Source organism: Dromiciops gliroides, chromosome 2 (genome assembly GCF_019393635.1).
Source record: "Dromiciops gliroides isolate mDroGli1 chromosome 2, mDroGli1.pri, whole genome shotgun sequence".
NCBI lineage: Eukaryota > Metazoa > Chordata > Mammalia > Microbiotheria > Microbiotheriidae > Dromiciops > Dromiciops gliroides.
Window position 1 is genome coordinate 100832432 of NC_057862.1, and position 19572 is coordinate 100852003.

Sequence of the window (19572 nt, forward strand, 5' to 3'; positions counted from 1 at the left end):
TCTGGGGGCAAGTAACATTGCATGAAGGATTAAACCCCCAGTAAGCCTTCTTCCTGTATTGATTATTTTGGAGGGATAGTATGGTATATTGGAAAGAGCACTGGAATTGGAATCAGGAGGCCTAAATTGAAGGCCTAGCTCAGCTAATTTCTAGTGATGACCAAGGCACCTCACCAGTTCAAAGAGTACTATAAACTGACGTCTAGAGGTTATCACTTAAGGTTGTTAAGAAAAGGCTTTGTAAACCACTTAATATGTATGGATTATTGTCATTCATTTACTAAGCCTTACTATGTACTTCATACTTTCTTAAGCCTGTAAAAGGAAACAGGACACACCGCATTAGGATTCAAGGAGTTTATAATCTAAGTGAGGAAATTCAAGTAATATAAATATAATTATGCCACCAATTAGAATATAGGACCTGTGTGAGAGGAGTACAAAGGCCTGTGGGATTGCTTTGTTAGTGAAACTGTCCTTCAATTTGGGGATGTATTAGGGGGGAAACCTCATATTAATGGGAGTCTATATTGGATTTGCTACATGCCTAACTATTCTCTATATTGAAGAGTATTTTATAGCTAGGCTCTAGTGTACACACAGAACATATCAATGATACAGTTAGAGTAAATTTGCAAATGGCTTGTTTCTCATCCTTAAATATTTATTTAAGGCACGGATGTTTTCTAAGTTAAGAAGCAGCTGGTGCTTCAGTGGACAGAACACTAGTTATCGAGTCAGGAAGACCTGAGTTCAAATCCAGCTTCAGATCGACTTCCTAGCTGTGTGACCCTGGGCAAGTCACTTAACCTCTGATTTCCTGACAAAAGGATCTACTTGGGAAGGAAATGGCAAACCACTCTAGTATCTTTGCCAAGAAAACCCCATGGACATCAGTGATCCATGGGGTCATGAAGAGTCAGACATGACTGAAGGACTGAACAACAACAAATGTTGTCCAAGTTATGGTAGAAAACTTTAGCCTTTTTTTTGTTTTTTTTTTTAGCTGCTAATAAGTCATGTGCTGTTATGTCAACACACATCGTGGCCTGTTTACTACTCTATAGACACCGGCAGGTAAGTCCGTGATGTTTTAGAGAAGTATATTATAAAATATTTGTGAGAGTTTTATCATCAATTAACAGATACTTAATTGAACATCTGCTGTATTAGGGGCTGTGAGGTACAAAAGGCAAGAGTAAGACAAGTTTTGGGTCTCCAAGGAGTTGTCATGTTGGAGAAATGCACAGTGTGCATGTGGAACAGAATATAAAATCATGTGCTTTTTGTGTATGATAGATGCTAAGTATTGAAAAAGTTATATAGAATTCATTGTTAATATTCATAGTTGGGAAGCTACTTGAATTTACATTTTACTGTTCTCAAATCAAGGAAAATACCACCCAAAGATCAGATTGTTTTAAAATAGTGTTTTTCCCTTTGTTAATCTTAAGTATTTTTAATCTGTATTCCAGTGACATGTAACTAGCCAATGGACCTTCCATCTGTGACCTTGTGGGTGACCTACACTTTTAATATTTTGCCTGCCTTGTGACCTAGCTCTATGAAAATTTGCAGGCCTTGGGTTTGTTTTTTTTTTAATGTTATTTGACCCTATTTCTCTGTGTCCTAATGGTGAGGAATGGTTGCTCTTTACATAAGGATGACAGGACAAAAAAAACCACTCTTTTGTTCTTTGGGTGGGGCATTGAGGGTTAAGTGACTTGCCGAGGGTCGCACAGCTAGTAAGTGTCAAGTGTCTGAGGCTGGATTTGAACTCAGGTCCTCCTGAATCCAGGGCTGGTGCTTTATCCACTGCGCCACCTAGCTGCCCCCCAAAAATATCACTCTCGAAATAGTTTTGGCATCTTGACTTTTTCTAGGCAGTTACCTTAATTTTGATGAAGCTTTTTTTTTTGTTCCTACAGGGAATTGATCTTTCTACATTGGTAGAAGACTTTTTCATTATGAAGGAGGAAGTACTGGCTCGGGATTTTGATCTGGGGTTCTCAGGAAATTCAGAAGATGTTGTCATGCATGCAATACAGCTTCTGGGAAACTGTGTAACCATTACCAACACCAGCCGAAATGATGAATTCTTCATTACTCCAAGCACAACTATTCCTTCTGTTTTTGAACTTAATTTCTACAGCAATGGGGTGCTACACGTCTTTTTCATGGAGGCCATTATGGGTTTGTAGTTCTATGGCACATATTAACTAATACTAGGGAAGACCAAGTTTTAAGTGTCAGAACAAAACTTCGCGGTTTGAAAAAAAAAAACAAACAAGATAGGTAATTAGATGTTGTCTCTCTGTGGTAGAACTGGGCTGAAAAAAACCTCATATAGTGTTTAATTCACTTAGTCAACAAATATTTATTCAACACCCACTGTATACAGAGTACTATGATGTGCACTGATCGAAATAGAGAGGGAAACAGCAAACCTGTTCTCCAAGAGCTTTCATTTTTGTTGTGAAGACAAAACCATAAGTACATATACAAAACATTTAAATAACAGTGTCAGGTAGAATATGACGAAATACCTACATATATAAGACAGATAATATGTGTAACAGAAGTTAAGAGAAGGGGAAGTTCATAGGAACAGAATTGGAAGGGGCTTCTGTAGCCATCCATACTAGCTTAGTATAGGCTGAAGTGTTTGGGGAAGGCAGGCTTCATGGAGTGGGGTGGGAACCCAGAAAAGATGTGTCTGGGCATGGGGGTGGGGGGGGGTAGGGGGGTGGATTCACTTAAAATTCAATAAATATTTCTCTGGAGACCATTTTCTTAAGTAACATTAGTTTGCAGTTAATATCTTGTCCTATTTTAGACATTTAAACAGTTGGCCAGCTTAGTTATATTATTAGGGCAAAGGGTTAATCTTGTATTCCTTCTCTAAGTTTCTCTTAGAAAAATCAAGCTCCTGTTTCTCATTTTTGCTTTTGTTTGTTTAGCTTGCAGCCTTTACGCCATCCTGAATAAAAGGTGCTCTGGGGGTACTGGGGGTGTATCACCCAGCATGATTAGCCAGGAACAGCTTGTCCGTAAGGCTGCTGGCTTATGTTATCTGCTTTCTAATGAAGGCACCATATCACTAGTAAGTGAACATTTAATCATAGAATCTGCTCCTATTTATTTCCTATCCTTGAAAATGTTCTTGAAAAGATTATTGCAGTCTTTTTCTTAATAGTTTTTCCTCGATTCTATAGCTTTTTATTCCCATCTTGATACAGGAACAAAATTCATTGTATATATTGGTTTACAATCATTGTTTAATTGATAAGGTATATCAAGTGAGTCTTTATAATATTTTCCCTCTAATAAAATCCTATTTTAATGCCTTTTTGTGGTTTGGTGGTGACTAGGTTCCTGAGGGCTATGCCATCAGCCCTTGAACTCTGCCAGCATTCTGGAAATACAGCCTAATGATAGATCACCTTTGGAATCAAATATAAAATCCTCTGTTAATGAAACTTGGCCCGTTCACACTTTTCCAGATTTTATTCCTCTACATGAATTCTATGATACAGCTATACTAGCCTCCTTGCTATTCCTTGCAGTTGACATCCCATCTCCCATACCTGGAATTCTCTTTCTTTTCACCTACTTCCTGATTTTCCTGGTTTCTTTTAAGTTCAGCTCAAGTCCTTTTGCAAGAAGCCTTTTTTGTGTGCCCCTTGTTGCTTAGTGCCTGCTACTCTTGAGATATAACTTTTCTTTTTGCTCTTTATTTTGTATGTACCTAGTTACATGTTTTCCCCACTCAAACACAGGTTTATTGAGAACAATGACCCTTTCCTTTTCCTTCCTTTCCCCTCCTTTTCCCTCCTTTCCTTTCTCCTCTTTTCCTCTTTTGCTTCCTCTCTCCCTCCCTTACTCTTTCTTTTTAACCATTTTTGTATCCTCAGTGCTTCACACAGTGCCTTGCACATAGTAAATGCTTAATAAATGCTTGTTAGTTGATTGTTTGAACAGTGTTTTGTAGAAGAGCATTATACTTAATTTCAGAGAGGTTTATTACCAGATTGCTTGAAAATTGTTTGGCCATAGCAACTCTCAGAGACTGCTAAGTTAGAGAGAGAAGTGTTTCAGTCTGTGTCAATGGAAGGAGTTATATCACCTTGAAGTTTGAATATGTGCAGGGTATTATATTTGAACATATGCTTACATATAATCTTCGGTTAGTCGTGGTAGACTTGTAATGATGTCTTACATTCCCTAATATTTGATGATAATACCATAAATTAGAGCTGGAATTAACCATAGAGATGGTCTACTCCAAGTCTAGCATTTTACAAATGAGGAAACCAAGGATCAGAATAATAAAATTAAACTGTTACCTTCTTATGGAATGTAAGTTGTTTCAAATTGTAGAAATTGCCTAATTTTATTAGTGGGGTACCAGGTTCTTAGAAGGATCCCAATTAAATGAGCAACTGCTGAATTGTTTTATTTTGCTGGTTTGTAATCAGATAAGTATGTGTACTCAAGAGAGACTGTGCCACAGTGATCCACTGGTGGCCACAGAGCATTCTAGACTATATTTTATCTTCTTGCCTTTTTCTTATATAAAATATAATAAGGATCTCATTGGAGAATTCCTTGGGTACTGGTACCTGATTTTCTGGGTGTAATTTGATTTATGTCAGGAAGGGAAGGGAAGGGAAGGGAAGAAGGGTAGGGTTTTCCTCTCTAGGCTGGAAATGGCTGTCTTCTTTTCCCTTATAGATGTTTTTGAATTTTTCACTTCCCTATCTGTAGGTGGCATATAACCACTTGATGTTTAAAATGATATTTTCTAGGGGAGGGTCCTTCTTAAACAAGACAGTGGTGGATATGCTCATTCCAAGAAGCTTTTTGGCCTTATCTTTTTGTTTGGGAGAAAAGGACCCAGGTACACTTGGTGCCATGGGAGATGCTAACCTGAAGAGTTGAACACGATACCTTTCTTTTCTTCTTTTGGAGCTTACATTCAAACAGGAGGGGGGTGATTCTGGGAAAAAAAAAATCATTTGGGAGTATCATTTACTTTGTCTGGTGGCAATAAAATATATAAAGATAATGTTTGTTAGCTATCTGATAAAAACTTTGAGAGTGTTCACTTCTAAAATATTTTTCTTTTCAGCCTTGCCAGACATTTTACCAAATTTGTCATGAAGCAGTGGGAAGATTTATACAGTATGGCATTCTTGTAGTAGCTGAGGTAAGATGAATGATTTATCTTTATTTGGATCTGGCTCCTTGTGCTCTCCACCCTTTACTCTCTGCATCATCTTCTTACCAGCAGCACGATGTAGAGAGGGAAACTCTTAGCCTGGAATCACTTTAGATTGTTAATACTCGTTTCCACAGTATTGTGGGCATAGTCTGAAAGATACCCTGATGTGATCCATGACCTGTAGAACTAGATGTTCTAAGGTGCGATGCGTGCATATATCATGTGTTTTGTAACCGTCCTCTGGCACAAGGGAATTTGTCCTTGGAGGACAGAGGTTCGCCTTTTGACCCTTGCTTATAAGACTGCTCTCAGTACTCAGGCCCCAGCCAGAGACTGTCAAAAGGGAAAGTCCCTATCTGGGCACCTGGTCTATGTCTAAGGAAAGGCCCATGGGTGAGCCAGAGATGTTGAGGAAAACAAACCCCTTAATGAGTTTGAATGCTATGAATAATGGTCCTAACAATGCAGCCCATGTAATGTTCAGTTTTATTGACAAATACTAGAGAAGAGTAGAGGGGAGAGGGGAACCCAATATCCAAGTCAGCTATTTACATCTCAGAGAGTAAAACTCATGTAGGAGCAGTGCTGTATTGGGGAGCACAGAGACATAGGTCCATTCTGGTGGTTTATTTAATTGGCAAGGTTTGGTCCCCAGGATGTGGCATGCTTCAGGGAGGGGAGATTGGCTCCTGAGGAGGAAAGATCTGCTTCTGGGGAGGGGAGAGCTATTCCAGGGGAAGAGAGATGTCCCCCAAAGTATCCTTCTGAGAGTGGCATGCTTACACCCTGGTTTTGGTGGCTGTTGACCAAGAACCGAGGGGATTTTATGTAGGTGGAGGGGGGAAAGACAAACCGGGAGTTGGCAAATAGCATTTTTGGACACATAGCTATATATAGCAGTGGTTTCCATGTATAGATTCTATAAGATACAACCCCCTCAGGAGGAGTCTGTCATGGTGGTCTTATAACACGTGTTCATATGCAATGTAATCAGCTGTTCTTTCACTAAGTAACCTCCCCTTCCTCAGGGTTCAATCAATTTTTTTTTTTTTTGTGAGGCAATTGGGGTTGAGTGACTTGCCCAGGGTCACACAGCTAGTAAGTGTCAAATGTCTGAGGCCGGATTTGAACTCAGGTCCTCCGGACTCCAGGGCCGGTGCTCTATCCACTGCGCCACCTAGCTGCCCCCAATTCTTAACTACTTCCCAGTAAAAAATTCTGGTAGCTATTATCTACTGACCTACCACTCCTTTTCTTTCCTTAGCGTGTTTAGTTCCTGGCTCACAGTCTTTTTCATCTCCATCTCCTGTCCTTATATTAGAGGACTTCAAAACACATGTTGATACTCCCTCAAAGACCCAACCTTCCAGTTCCTCAGCCTAACTCATTTTTTCCTCCGACCTACCTCATTTGCGCCCTGAGTTGGTGTGAGATTTTGCCATTTCCTGCAGATGCTGCACTACTTCCGTGTTCATGAGTACTGAAATTCCCCTTTCTGATCACAGTCTGTTGTCAGTCCACCACTCCTTGTGCCTTACAACCCCAAATCTTGTTTTTGTCCTCATTGTACCTTCAATCCCTTCATCCCTCAGTTCTTTCATAAACGATACACTATGCAGGGGTTATCCTCTCCTCTGTTCTCCACCTTGAACCACAAGTGTGCACTCTCTCCTTATCTCAAGTGCCTTTGCCCCCCTCCTCTTGCTGCTCTTGCCTTGCCAAGCCTAAGCCTGGATTATTCCCATCATCCTTTACCTTCACACCAACTCCCATGATGATGAATGAAGCTGGAGAAAATAATGAAACAATCCTGACTAGATCCACTACAAATTTATGTTATATAATCTCAACTTGGTCCTCGCTGTGGCAAAGGCAATCCTTTGACACCTCTCTAATTGACTCACTATCCCATGGTGGTTTTTCAAAATTTTATCCTTCCTCAGACTTCCCCTTGCTTTTCCCCTGCCTTCTCAGCTGCTTCCTATTTCACTCAAAAAATGATATCAGCTGGGATTTGAAGGAAGCTTGGAGGCAGAGATGGGAGGAGACTATTCACCAAGCACTTCTTCTTCTCCCCTTCTTATCTCATCACCTCCAACTGCTTCTTCCTTTCCTCCTGTCTCACACAAAGAGACAGCCCTTCTCTTTAGCAAGGTAAAGCCCTCTACATGCACAAGAGAACCCATTCGATCCCATCTTTTCCAGCAGATTGTCTCCTCTATCATCCCCATTCTCACTTATTTTCAATCTCTCCATCCTCCATCCTAAAAAAACCTCTTACTTTATCCATCCTTGCTAGCTGTCGTCCCTTATCAAATTGATCTTCCTGAAGTACAGGTCCCACCATGTCACTACACTATTCAATAGACTACAATGCTTCCCTCTCACCTCCAGGATCAAATACAAAATTTGGCTTTCAAAGCCCTTTATCACCTCCTGCCCCATGTCCCCCATTTTAAACCTTGCCCCCATGTACTCTTTGATCCAGCGACCCTGGCCTCCTTGCTGTTCCTTGCATAAGACAATCCATCTTCTGACCGTGTGCATTGTTACTGGCTGCACCCCATCCCAGGAATTCCCTCCCTCTTTCTCCTCCTCTCTGCCTTCAGGCTTCCTTCAAGTCCCAGCTAAAATCCCCCTCTGCAAGAAACTCTCTAGGGCCATCCATCTGTTGATTTTCTCAGTGTTTCCTGTTTATAGTGTGTTTGTACATAGTCGTTTGCTTGTTGTCTGGCCTGTTGGACTGGGAGCTCTTTGAGCACATTGTTCTTTAGCTGGCACATTACTGGTTGGTACATTGTGGCTGCTTATTAATCAATGCTTGTTGACTTGTTGAATGACTGCTTAGCTTTTCTTTTAGTTATAGTTCTCCATGGTAGAATTGATAGGCATGTTGTGGTGAATGTAGGCAAGCATTTTGGGGGGCAGGGTTGACGTCACCGTTATTTTACTTACTTGGTTAGTTTTTCATAGGAATTTTAGGAAGAAATGATACTAACAAGGAAACTGCTTCAAAATAGATAGAGAAGCAGAGAGAGATTTGTAACCTGGATCAGAGAAGGGTTCAGAAGGGACCAACCAACATGTAGGTTAATTTAGTTGGAACTCAAACCTTAAATGTTTTCCTTTTTTCCATATTGTATGTCTGTGTTTAATTAGTGATCTCTGTTTGACTGCTTTACATCTTCCCAATTTAGCAAGATGATCAAGAAGATATTAGCCCTGGACTCACAGAACAGTCCTGGGACAAGAAACTTCCTGAACCTTTGTCTTGGAGAAGTGATGAAGAAGACGAGGATAGTGATTTTGGTGAAGAGCAGAGAGATTGCTACCTAAAGGTATTTTTGCATGAAATTTTGGAGCCTGTGGTAGTGTGATGTTGGTTCCATTAAAAATAATGGCTCATTTTATCGGTGTAAAGGAAATAAGGATTAGAAAAATCAGGAAGATTAGTGTGTGTGTAAAATCTTTTTGTTGATGGAAGGTCTGTGTGTGTGTGGTGTGTGTGTGTGTGTGTGTGTGTGTGTGTGTGTGTGTGTGTGTGTGTGTGAGAGAGAGAGAGAGAGAGAGAGAGAGAGAGAGAGAGAGAAATTTTTACCTAGGTTAAGTGCTGAAGTTTTCCCTTATTCTCCAGGCATGTGATCCTTTTGTGAATTCTCATAGTACTTTGTATCTCATATGAACACTCTGCATTCTGTTTATTTGTGACCAGAGAGATTATAAATCCTTTGAAGGCAAGGACAACATCATAGTCATCTTAATTTCCCATAAGCTATAGAACATTGCCCTGAACAGACTCACTGCTCAGAAAATGGAATTGCAACAAATATAATTCTTTTCATTAAACAATTCTTAAAGCACTTTCTATGTACTTGGCACTCTGCTTTGCACTGGTTCTGTGACAAAAATGAAATGGCCAAGCCCAAGGAGCTTCCTACATTCTATTGAATTCAAGCCTTTCCTTGTATCACATTCCTTATTGCTTGTGAGAAAGTCACTGGTTTCACATCTCTTCCCTTACACGAACCCCAGCAGGATTGGCCCTAGGAGCTGGGCTGGGGAGGTGGTGAAATGGAAGTGTCATGGTTTTGGAATTCAGCTTAGGTGCCATATTGGATAGCCTCTGCTGGCACTCTTTGGATACTTGACTCAGAGATCCTGTTGTTTCTAGTTATTAAGCTTTGGAGTGTCCTACTTCAGTGCTGATGATTTCTAGTAAGTATCCATGTGTACAAGAATAGCTTACTTTTTTGTTTAAATGACAAATAATGTGGTGTTTCCTTTCTAGAGTCATCCTGTTTTTGAGTGGCTGTCTTAAATAGTTATCCAAAGAATATTCCTCTGAGATTCAGTTTACTTTAAAAAAAAATAACTTTTTCTGTTATGTTTTCTAGGTGAGCCAGTCCAAAGAACACCAGCAATTCCTCACTTTCTTGCAGAGGTTACTTGGCCCTTTGTTAGAAGCTTACAGCTCAGCTGCCATCTTCATTCATAACTTCAGTGGCCCTGTCTCGGAACCAGAGTATCTGCAGAAGTTACACAAATATTTAATAACTAGAACAGAAAGGAATGTTGCTGTATATGGTATGTCACTTTTTTGAGAGGGGGTGAAGTTGGTGATAGAAATGGGGAAAGTAACTTTTAAACTTTGATTTGTGAATGTGACTTTAGACTGCTGGAGCTAGATTTGGACCTTAGAGACATCCATCCCAACACACGCATTTAACAGTTGGGAAGCTTGAATCCCAGAGATAGGGGCTTGAATTGTTTAAGAAAGATGATGACAGTGGCCCAGCTGGGCACAGAGCTCTTGTGATCCCTATGACAGGGCTCTTTCCCTTCCACCATGCTGACTTTCTGCTGATTCTGGAAATCTTATGATACCATGTTCCCCTCTTAATCTCAATGTCTTCATTCTCCTTCCACACACAGCTGAGAGTGCTACATATTGTCTTGTGAAGAATGCAGTGAAAATCTTTAAGGATATTGGGGTAGGTATCCATTTCTGATATTGCAAAAATTTAGCTTTTAGTTTCATTCCATGTGTATTTGGGTATAATTATAACTTAAGCTACCCCGGCAATGGTTGGGAGTGGTGTGTATATATGCTTTTTCAGGGTAACAAAAGACATTGGTGGATGGTGGTGGGTAAGGATTATTTTATAGAATATTTTTTGCCCATGATCTCTCTTATTTCAAATGCTCTTTCCAAGGCATTTTTGTAAATAACAAATCTGTGTGTCTTTAGCAGCCCACAAAAACTTGGCTAAATCAGCAATTACATTTGGTTTACATTTACTTTTAAATTATGGGTATTTCTGTTAAGTGAATAATACCATGTGGCCTTACCTTAGACCTGCTGCCATTCAGTCTTATATGTAAAACTCAGTGAGGGTTAAGGACTGACTGATGGTGGAAATTTTTGAATCTATTGAAATTTTAAACTGCTATTTTCAAGACTGGGTTATGAATGTTATTCCCTCAGGACTGAAAATTTCTCTGTTTGGGATATTTTTTTCTGGATCTCTTCCTTGCCTGTCATATTCTTCTGTGTATTATACTTTCTACTTGTACATGTAAAATGGAAGCCCCTTGAGAACAGGGAATAGGTCATTTTCCATCTTTCTATTCCCCAGTACCCAGCATAGTGTCTTACCATGATGGAGCACTGATAAATTCAGCAGAATTTAATCAAAGTAATAGACTGGTACAGAACTTGCCGTTCAAAGCAGGGATTCACATCTCCTTTACCTTTGGCGTCTTTGTGGTTGTTGAAGTGGCCAGGCCCCCAGGGTGGATAGAAGGCCAGAGTGGAATAAAGATATGAGATGAGAAATTAACATGATCTGTTTCCTTCTTTCTCAGGTTTTCAAGGAGACAAAACAAAAGAGAATATCAATTTTGGAACTCAGCAACACTTTTCTACCTCAGCATAACCGGCAGAAACTCCTGGAATACATTTTAAGCTTTGTTGTGCTATAGAAGAATGGCCGCACCTTTGCCTAGAGAGAAAAATACAGGGGCTGGGGAGGGGGGTGGAGGGGGGAGTGTGAGGCCAGCATCGTCTCCAGGATTTCACTGGCCCAACAGTTTGAGGTGCCATTGTGTGGTAGGACCTTATCTGACTGCATCCACTGGAAGACAAGTGCCTTCTTCCCTCCATGGATTTGTGATAATCCTCATTCTGCGGTAATATAATAACCTACAGTTAACACTTGGATTTAGCCTCAATTTGCAGATGGAAATCAGTAGACTGAACAATGAAATCTCAGTAAATTATTTTGAATTTTGTTGAATAGCTTCATTTTAAATAACTGCTTTTAAGGTCTAATTACTGTGACTTTTGCAAAAATGTAGTGATAAGCAAAAGCCCCAAGCTTGTTTAGCAAACTTAGTACTTTCAGCAAATCCATCAGGATTTTAGTGCTTTTAAAAATAAGTTAATCATCCAATTCACTGACCTTTTTACTACCTTTTAAAAACCAGAGTAATATTATTTTTCACATATGCACCTTTCATTCAAAAGCTCTTTAAAAATTGAATGGGCTAATGCAAATTGTTGCTTGGGATCAATGTTGTTTTCTTTGGCGTCTGCTATAGAAGCTGTTTTAGAGCTGCATGAAACGAAATAATAGCTTAGGTCAAGAAATTAAAATCAATATAAATAATATAGCAGGGAATAAATCAAGTAGGCAGAGTTCAAAAGAAGCTGGCCAAGTATCTTTCACTTTTGCAAAAAGTGCCATTGAGTTTTTATTGACCACAGTATACAACTGATTATTCAGGTAGTGTTCAGGACCTCCTGTTTTATATCCTCCTTCACAAGGTATGCACCTTTCACAGCATTGTGTCTCTGCTTCTTTCCGAAGTATGAAGGAAATTGCCACCTTCTGGATTGTCCAGAACTGATTTATTTCTGTAGCATCCGGGTGCTTTTTGGAAAGCTCCCACCCAGCCATGGATTTAGCTTAACTTGGCTTCTCTTCAGGTGATAAGATCTGAGTCTGTGGTGCTGTGGCTGGAGGGCCACTGCTTTGTCACTGCTTTTGAAGTCATTGTGTGGGGGACAACATTTAGCTTTGTGAAAAGTCTGTGGTTCTTCCAAATTACAGGAAAATTACATGCCAAAACCCATCATGTTCAATTGTTACTGAGACTACACAGTGGCAAATAATTATGAAAGGTTGTCTGTTTATAATGGGCATGTGCCATTTTGTCCGCTGACAGCATAATTGTATGTTAATTGCACTAATATTGATGTTCCCTTAAGGATAATGTGACATTATAATGTTTTGTAATGGCCTTCTGCTCATTATCTTCATGCTATTATGAAATTAAGAGTTTTCCCCCAATGAATGTAATTAAATCTAATGTAAAATTACTAAGACTTGTTAATACTGACAACTTTGATTTTAAATACTATTTAATAGTATCTCTTGAAAGATCAGGGATTTTTGGATACATGTTATTAACTGGCATTGCACAAAAATTTTCACTTAAAATGCCCAGCAATGATGCTGTAATCTTGTAATCTTTCTTTTTTTTTTGGGGGGGTGAGACAATTGGGGTTAAGTGACTTGCCCCCCAAGGTCACACAGCTAGTTAAGTGTCAAGTGTCTAAGGCCGGATTTGAACTCAGGTTCTCCTGAATCCAGGACTGGTGCTTTATCTACTGCACCACCTAGCTGCCCTGTAATCCTTCTTAAGAGTAAAATTGCAGGTTAAATCACGACTTAATCTTTAATAATGCTCTCTGGAAAACTAAGCAAATGATGATTTTGATAGTAAACTAATCTGAAGTGTCTGCACTTCCTTTTGGTCCCCTTGTGTTCTAAATCACTGTTGGAGGGGGCAGCATGATGATGAAATTCATATTTTAACATTCTAGTTTATCAGCCAGGCTAGCAAGGAATGAACACATGTACATTAGGTAGGACACTACTTAAATACTTAAGGGAACTTCCTTTTGTTCATAGTTTTGCTTTATCATGGAAAGCAGACCTTTTTATTTTTTATTTTTTTAAATCTATCTTAGAGGATTTGGGTAAATCCAGCAAATTTCACCCTTTTTTTAATTCCCCAAATTTCAATCCAAGACTTTCCCAGCTCTGTTGTACTTTGCTAATAAGCTGATATGGGAAGGTCCACTGCACAATCACTTTAGCAAGGATCTGCTCTATACAACCTGAGCCTGGGTTTTTTTGTTTGTTTGTTTGTTTTGTTTCTTGTTGGTACTTTTGGATCCTACCCTTCCATATCTTTTCTAAAAGTCCTGTCAGATGCTTTGGAAAGTGCAGAGAATGATCTTACCACTTAACTAACTCACTGTGAGCATAAATAAATATGCATGCTTTTTGTTATTAACAGGTGCTTTGAAAACTTTTTTTAAGGAAGAAAAATCTCAACCAAAGTTACACTAATTCAGAGATTCTGACACCAGAGATAGTTTAGAATAATGCACTATTCATTGCCTCAGTTACTGGAATACATTTAGTTAATTTGTAGTGAAACTGCAAAAGACAGAGCTCCATCCCACTTGACTATAGCCAAAGCATACTCTTTGCTAACAGAGATTTTTTCTGTGTAATATTTTCTTAAAGCTGGTGGCTTCCATTTAACGCTAAACAAACTAGGTGCTTGTAAATACTTTGTTATGGTTTACTATACCGCATGCGCTTATGTCAATCCCAAGTGCATGTTCTCTAGGGGAAGACTGTGAACAAAGGACAGACCAAGCAATATGAAACTTCACTCTTCTTAATGACAATGTCCTGTGTAATTCAGACTAGCAGGGAAAGAAGCACTTCTTTCTCTCTTAAAAAAAACAAAACCCAACAGAATGAAATCTGTTGAACTAGAACAGAAGGTACTTTATAGGTGTGAGAAGGAAGGAGTTGAGATGCGTGAGGAGAATACTATCTAAATCTTGATTACTGTGAATTTAGATTATGAGCAGTTTGGAAAAGATTTAATGTATATTTTAGACACTTTAAAAGATCAGTGATAAAAGATGAAATCACACTGAAACAAAAGGTAACTTGCATGTTTTTTGTGATCATGTTGCATATAATGGGTGTTATTATGTGAGCGTGTGTATTCGTGTGTATATATGTGCATATACACACACATCTGCACACTTTTATATTTCCCCTGGAGCTAAGAAGCACAGAAAACTATTGAGATGGTGGGTTGCTAAAGAGAGAAGCCTTTCTTTTGGAGGGTTAGCCTCAAGTCTGGTTCATCTGAAAGATCTTGGATCTCTATAGAAAGTAAAAGAGCTGTTGTTTTGATTTGGGGTAAATGGATTTATTCATGATAAGGACCTAGAAGTCAATATTGGCATGGCTGAATGCAGATTGATGTGAACAAGTAGTTCTAGAATTGAGATAGGATGGAACCTGTCCATTGATTTTTGCTGATTCTAGTTCGGAAAAGTTAGAATGTAAAAATCAATTTTTTGGTTCTTTTTAGGAACTGGAGACTTGGTACCTTGCATTTTAGTTTAATAGAAACTAATGATTACATTTTGAAAGAGAAATTTTTGATCTTGTTCTAATATCCTGAACTCTGAAATGCCTTGATGGCAGTTTTTAAACTACTTGCCTGTTTCTGTATATAAAAACAAATTAATATTGTAAAAAATATTGATAGAAAATGTTGTAAAAATAACTGTGAGTCTGTGAACTAAACTAGTTTGGAAATGTTAGCTAATTTCTATGCCTGTTAAATGTCATGTCAAAAGCACAGAAATGTAGTTTTATTATAATAAATTACAAAATCACAATGTTCCTCATGTCTCTGTACTTTCTTTTTGGGAGGTAGAAGGGAGAAGTTAATTGCAAGGGGGTAGGATAGGGAGTGGAAGCACAGCACTGGGAATCTTTTCATATTCCCCTTAGTTTTATACAAATCATTAAATTGTTAACATTTTTTTTTTTTGAGTGACCACTAATTTCATTGGCACTAGAAACTTCTAGTGTGCAATTTCCCCCCACCAATACAGATTTGGCAGCACCTTTGTAACTTACAATCTCAGTGAGTTTTGCCTGGTGGCATAGAGAAATTGTGACTCGTGATAAGTTAAGAAGTAGTATGCATCAGAAATGACTTGAAACTAGGTTTTCCTGATTCCAGAGCTGGATTTCTCTCTTTGCTATATATCTTCTTTTGTCAGAAACAAATATACTTATATTTATAAATGTTGCATGTACACTACAGATAGGTGTAGCTCTCCAGGCAGTTTTGCTGAAATTTTAGATTTTGCTATGTATGCATAACTATTGAAAGGCTACTAATGACCTGGCCAAAAGCAATAGCTTTGGCCATAGTCCTTATTCTATAATGCTAAAAGTGTCAGAATATTCAAGATATGAGATTTTTCAGTTTTTCACTAGGATTCTTTTGAATTTGTACCTTCCCACTGAGTAAAAAAAAAAAAATTAACTTATCCTAATCTGTAAATTTTATAACTGTAGGCTAGCTGGAAAATTATAGCTAGTTGAAAAATTATAACAGGCTTGTAATTCCCTTCACGGTCGCCATTCAAATGTAAAAATACTTTGGGCCCAATCTGTGGACTTTTGACTGGCTGGCTATCTGACTGCTATTAATTTAGTATGGGCCATTTAAAAATTCCCCCACAACTGCTTCTTCCAAATTGATAAGCAAACACCTTTTTTTTAAATAATCAAAGCAGGGTTTATAAAAATAAATGTAAGAGATATGGGTAAAGAAATGCTAAGTTATATGACCTGACTTTTAAACTTTCTCTCCCACTGTTGCTGCCGCTTGCACTTATTACCCAGAGCTGCGTCTCTCGCTTGTGGGTCTGCTGGCCCCTGCCACTTTGGCCTGCAGCCACACCTTGCTCAGACTGGTTCACCTTCAGTCCTCTCCAACTTTCTCAGTCCTCTCTCTTTCACTCTTTAATTTCTCTCTCACTACATCTTCTAACTGCAAGCCCCCTTCTTCCCATACTGTTTCTCTGGCATCCTTCCCTGTGTCTCCTTAGTGTCCTCCTCTCCATACCATTTCCTTAGTCTTCTGTGTCTCCTTAGCCTCCTCTGTACCGACCGACCTTCTTCTAGCGTCCCCCCTGACCATCTAACTTCCCCCATATATAAAAGGCCTCTCTCCTTGGGAACCCCGGGGCCAAGCCCCCACACACATAGAGCTAATTGGTTAGCTGCTCTAGGGCTGTGGCTGGGGTCTCAAGAGGCCATGCGTACCATGCTTAGGGCTTGAGGGAGTTGTGTGTACCATGCCCAGGGCTCCAGGAGGCTGTGTACCCCGCTTCGCACCCGGGGCTTCTGCATGGCCACACCAGGGGCTGGCAGGGGCAAGCCTGGGATCTCCAGGGCAGATCCCCTCAGGGCAGAGGGAGCTGGGTTTTTTTGAAGCTGCCCAGCCTGGCTGCTCCAAGGCCCACAGGGCTTCTCAGCTCAGCTGCTGAAGCAGAGGGGGAGGGGCAGCCCATTCGGGGAGCCTGAGGCCAATTTTAATCTCAGCCCAAAGGCAGGGTCCCCAAATCATAATAAATTCCCACACCACAGTACTCATGCTTATATTTTAAGACAATACACAAATAGGAAGGATAGGGAAGCTAAAGTGTTGGTAGTCTCAATGGTTATTAACGGTTGTTCAGTTGGCATTGAATGAAAACTTCCCTCAAAAACGGATAGAATCTATCCTGTATGAATTCATTTTTAGTGGTATCTTTGCTCTTGAAAAATCAAAGTTCAGGTCACATCAACATTGACATCGAGGACAGAGAAGAAAGCAGAATAAACTTGTACAGATGTTTCTATGTTGACCCACTAAAGACTATGATGCTCTCTCTCCCTTGAACCACCACTGAATGATGATAAATCACAAATAAAACCTCCTTTATGTTGAGATAAATTTCTCATTTATGAAAGGCCAAGGAAAAGGGAATAAAGGGCTTTGGGGTCCATATAATGGTTACCTTTTTTGAGCAGGTCTCAGTCCCTATAGAAGTGTGTGTGTGTGTGTGTGTGTGTGTGTGTGTGTGTGTGTGTGTGTGCTTCAAAGCATTAAAAAAAAAAATTCCATAGGTGATATTGCCGCATCCTTTACTTAGTCTCCATACGCATTGCTGTTGTCTCCCTGTCCCTCTCTTGTATTATCTCTTGGTTGTTTTCTGTGCATCAAGGCCATGCTCTGTGAGCCTCTCTGATTCAGGCTTTTTTTGTAGGTCTGCATTTCTTCTGAATCAAAACCAAGTAACCACACATTCTTGTGTTGCAAATGCAACTGGTCATTTTTACTATCTGAGGTATTAGACTTCAGATTTCCAGGCAAGTTAGCTGCTGGTTGTCAGTATACTATCAGTGGTCATCAACAACTTGAATGCTTTCTGGAGTGATGCCCTCTTGTCCCAAAGGGACTTGGCATCTTTTTCCACTGTGATGCTGTTGACCATGGAACGCTTTGTTGAGGTGCTAGAAGGTTCCAGTTTTATGGCTGAGAACTTGGGTAGGTTGATCAGGATTGAAAGACCAAATTGGTTTATAATCTGCCAGGTTTTTGCTCTTGGTTCATAAAATTAAAAAAAGCCCCCAACCCTTTGCAAGTTCCCACTCTCTACTTTGTCATTAAAATCTTCAAGTATATTTGCTTTATAACCAATATTTTCACCTTCTAGTCACCAATTTCTTTCTTAGCCTCATGCTTTCATTAAAACTTTTCTTGAAAGTCATCATTGATGTCTTTACCTTTTCTTCAGTGCTCATCCTAGGAAAAGTTAGAAGTGAGGGATGTGGATTAGTTTTAGGTTCAAGGACTCAAATGCAGAGGGACAGTGTTAGGAGACATGGGTACTCAGAGCTGTATTGGTTTCTAAATCTGCTGGCTTCAGCTGAGTAGGGAGGAGTATGACTAACATGCTTCAACCATGAGGAGAGCACAACCTTGGGCTGATTATTTGTGTGGGACAAACCATCTCTCCTTTGACCTTGCCCTCTTCCCAAACCGCCCTGCCCCATTTTGGACCTGTTGTTTCTAGATTTGGATCAGAAACCACCTGACCTCCAGATCTTTGTGGATTTCTGGCTTTGCACTTTGGAAATGTTTACTGGTCATTCTTTTAAGTTTCTGAAGCTAGGAATTTTTCCATTTTACCACAAACCAAGACATGGAGAGACTGGTTTTATCTGAAATAACATAATAATAAGTTGGAGAGTTTGGGCTAAAATCCCTGTTTTCTGATTTTTTTGGCTATTATATTTTCTCCTCCTCCTCCTCCTCTTCTTCTTCTTCTTCTTCTTCTTCTTCTTCTTTTTGGTGAGGCAATTGGGGTTCAGTGACTTGCCTAGGGTCACACAGCTAGTAAGTATTATGTCTGAGGCCGGATTTGAACTCAGGTCTTCCTGACTCCAGGGCCAGTGCTCTATCCACTTTGCCACCTAGCTGCCCTTGGTCTAGTATATTTTCTTAAAATTTTTTTTTTTATTGATGCCTTTTGTCCTTTACAAGCTATAGTAATTTCTCCCATCTCATGCCTCATCTCATTGGCTCCCCCATTGTAACAAATAAAAATAGTGAAATAAACTTGATCAACAAAATAACAGCATAAGCAATGTTCCCATTTTCATAGATCTCACCTTGATCATATAGAATTTCACCATTTGTTCCCTGGGCCAAAATTAACCCAAGTTCAACTACCTTTTAGTGCTGTTTTTGTTTACATAATAGTGTGAATCTGTTGTTATGGTTCTGCTAACTTTGATCTACACTAGTTCATATAAGTCTTCTAATAATGCTCTGATTTCTTCATAAACTACTCCTTAAGGCCCAATGGTAATCCATTATTTTCTTATGCCATAGATTATTCAGCCATTCCCTAACCGATGGGAACCCATTTTCCCCCCTAGTTTTTTGCTATTACAAAAAGTGCTATAGACATTTTTGTGTACTTGTGACCTTTTTGTCTTTCAAATCCTTGAGCTAAGATATCTTGCTTATCTCACCCAGATACAAGAATAATTCAATCTGTGAGGGGCATGGCATTGGGGCAGAGAGGATTTGCCTTATCTATTAGAATTTTAATTCAGGTGTAAGCTCTGCTTTGAAGCCTTCCCTAACCCATGTAGCTGGAAGTGAACTCTCTCCTCATGTCTCTCTTAGTACTCACTTTATTTAGACCTCTTCTTTGAACTTACACAAATTAACTGATATAAATTTGAATGTATGCACCTTTATTCTCTTTCTAGATTGTGGACTTCTTTGTACTTGAGCCTAGTACAATGCCTAGAATATAGGCGGGAACTTACTAAATCTTTGTGGAATTGAATATATTTTCATAAAGGCATGCAAATGATGGCTCTTAT

The 19572-nt window shown here is 39.4% G+C and overlaps 1 protein-coding gene across 4 annotated transcripts in view; it reads left to right on the plus strand.

Annotated features, from left to right (window-relative positions):
- Positions 1-15010, plus strand: part of GPAM (glycerol-3-phosphate acyltransferase, mitochondrial) — a 71458-nt gene extending 56448 nt beyond the window's left edge. For all 4 annotated transcript variants that reach the window (XM_043985130.1, XM_043985132.1, XM_043985131.1 and 1 more), the window contains exons 15-22: positions 1007-1077; positions 1929-2193; positions 2961-3103; positions 5132-5209; positions 8422-8562; positions 9619-9808; positions 10157-10215; positions 11090-15010. In XM_043985130.1, the coding sequence (XP_043841065.1) occupies positions 1007-1077; positions 1929-2193; positions 2961-3103; positions 5132-5209; positions 8422-8562; positions 9619-9808; positions 10157-10215; positions 11090-11206 (1064 nt within the window). In that variant the 3' untranslated portion in view covers positions 11207-15010. The remainder of the gene's footprint in view (positions 1-1006; positions 1078-1928; positions 2194-2960; positions 3104-5131; positions 5210-8421; positions 8563-9618; positions 9809-10156; positions 10216-11089) is intronic.
- Positions 15011-19572: the final 4562 nt, after the last annotated feature.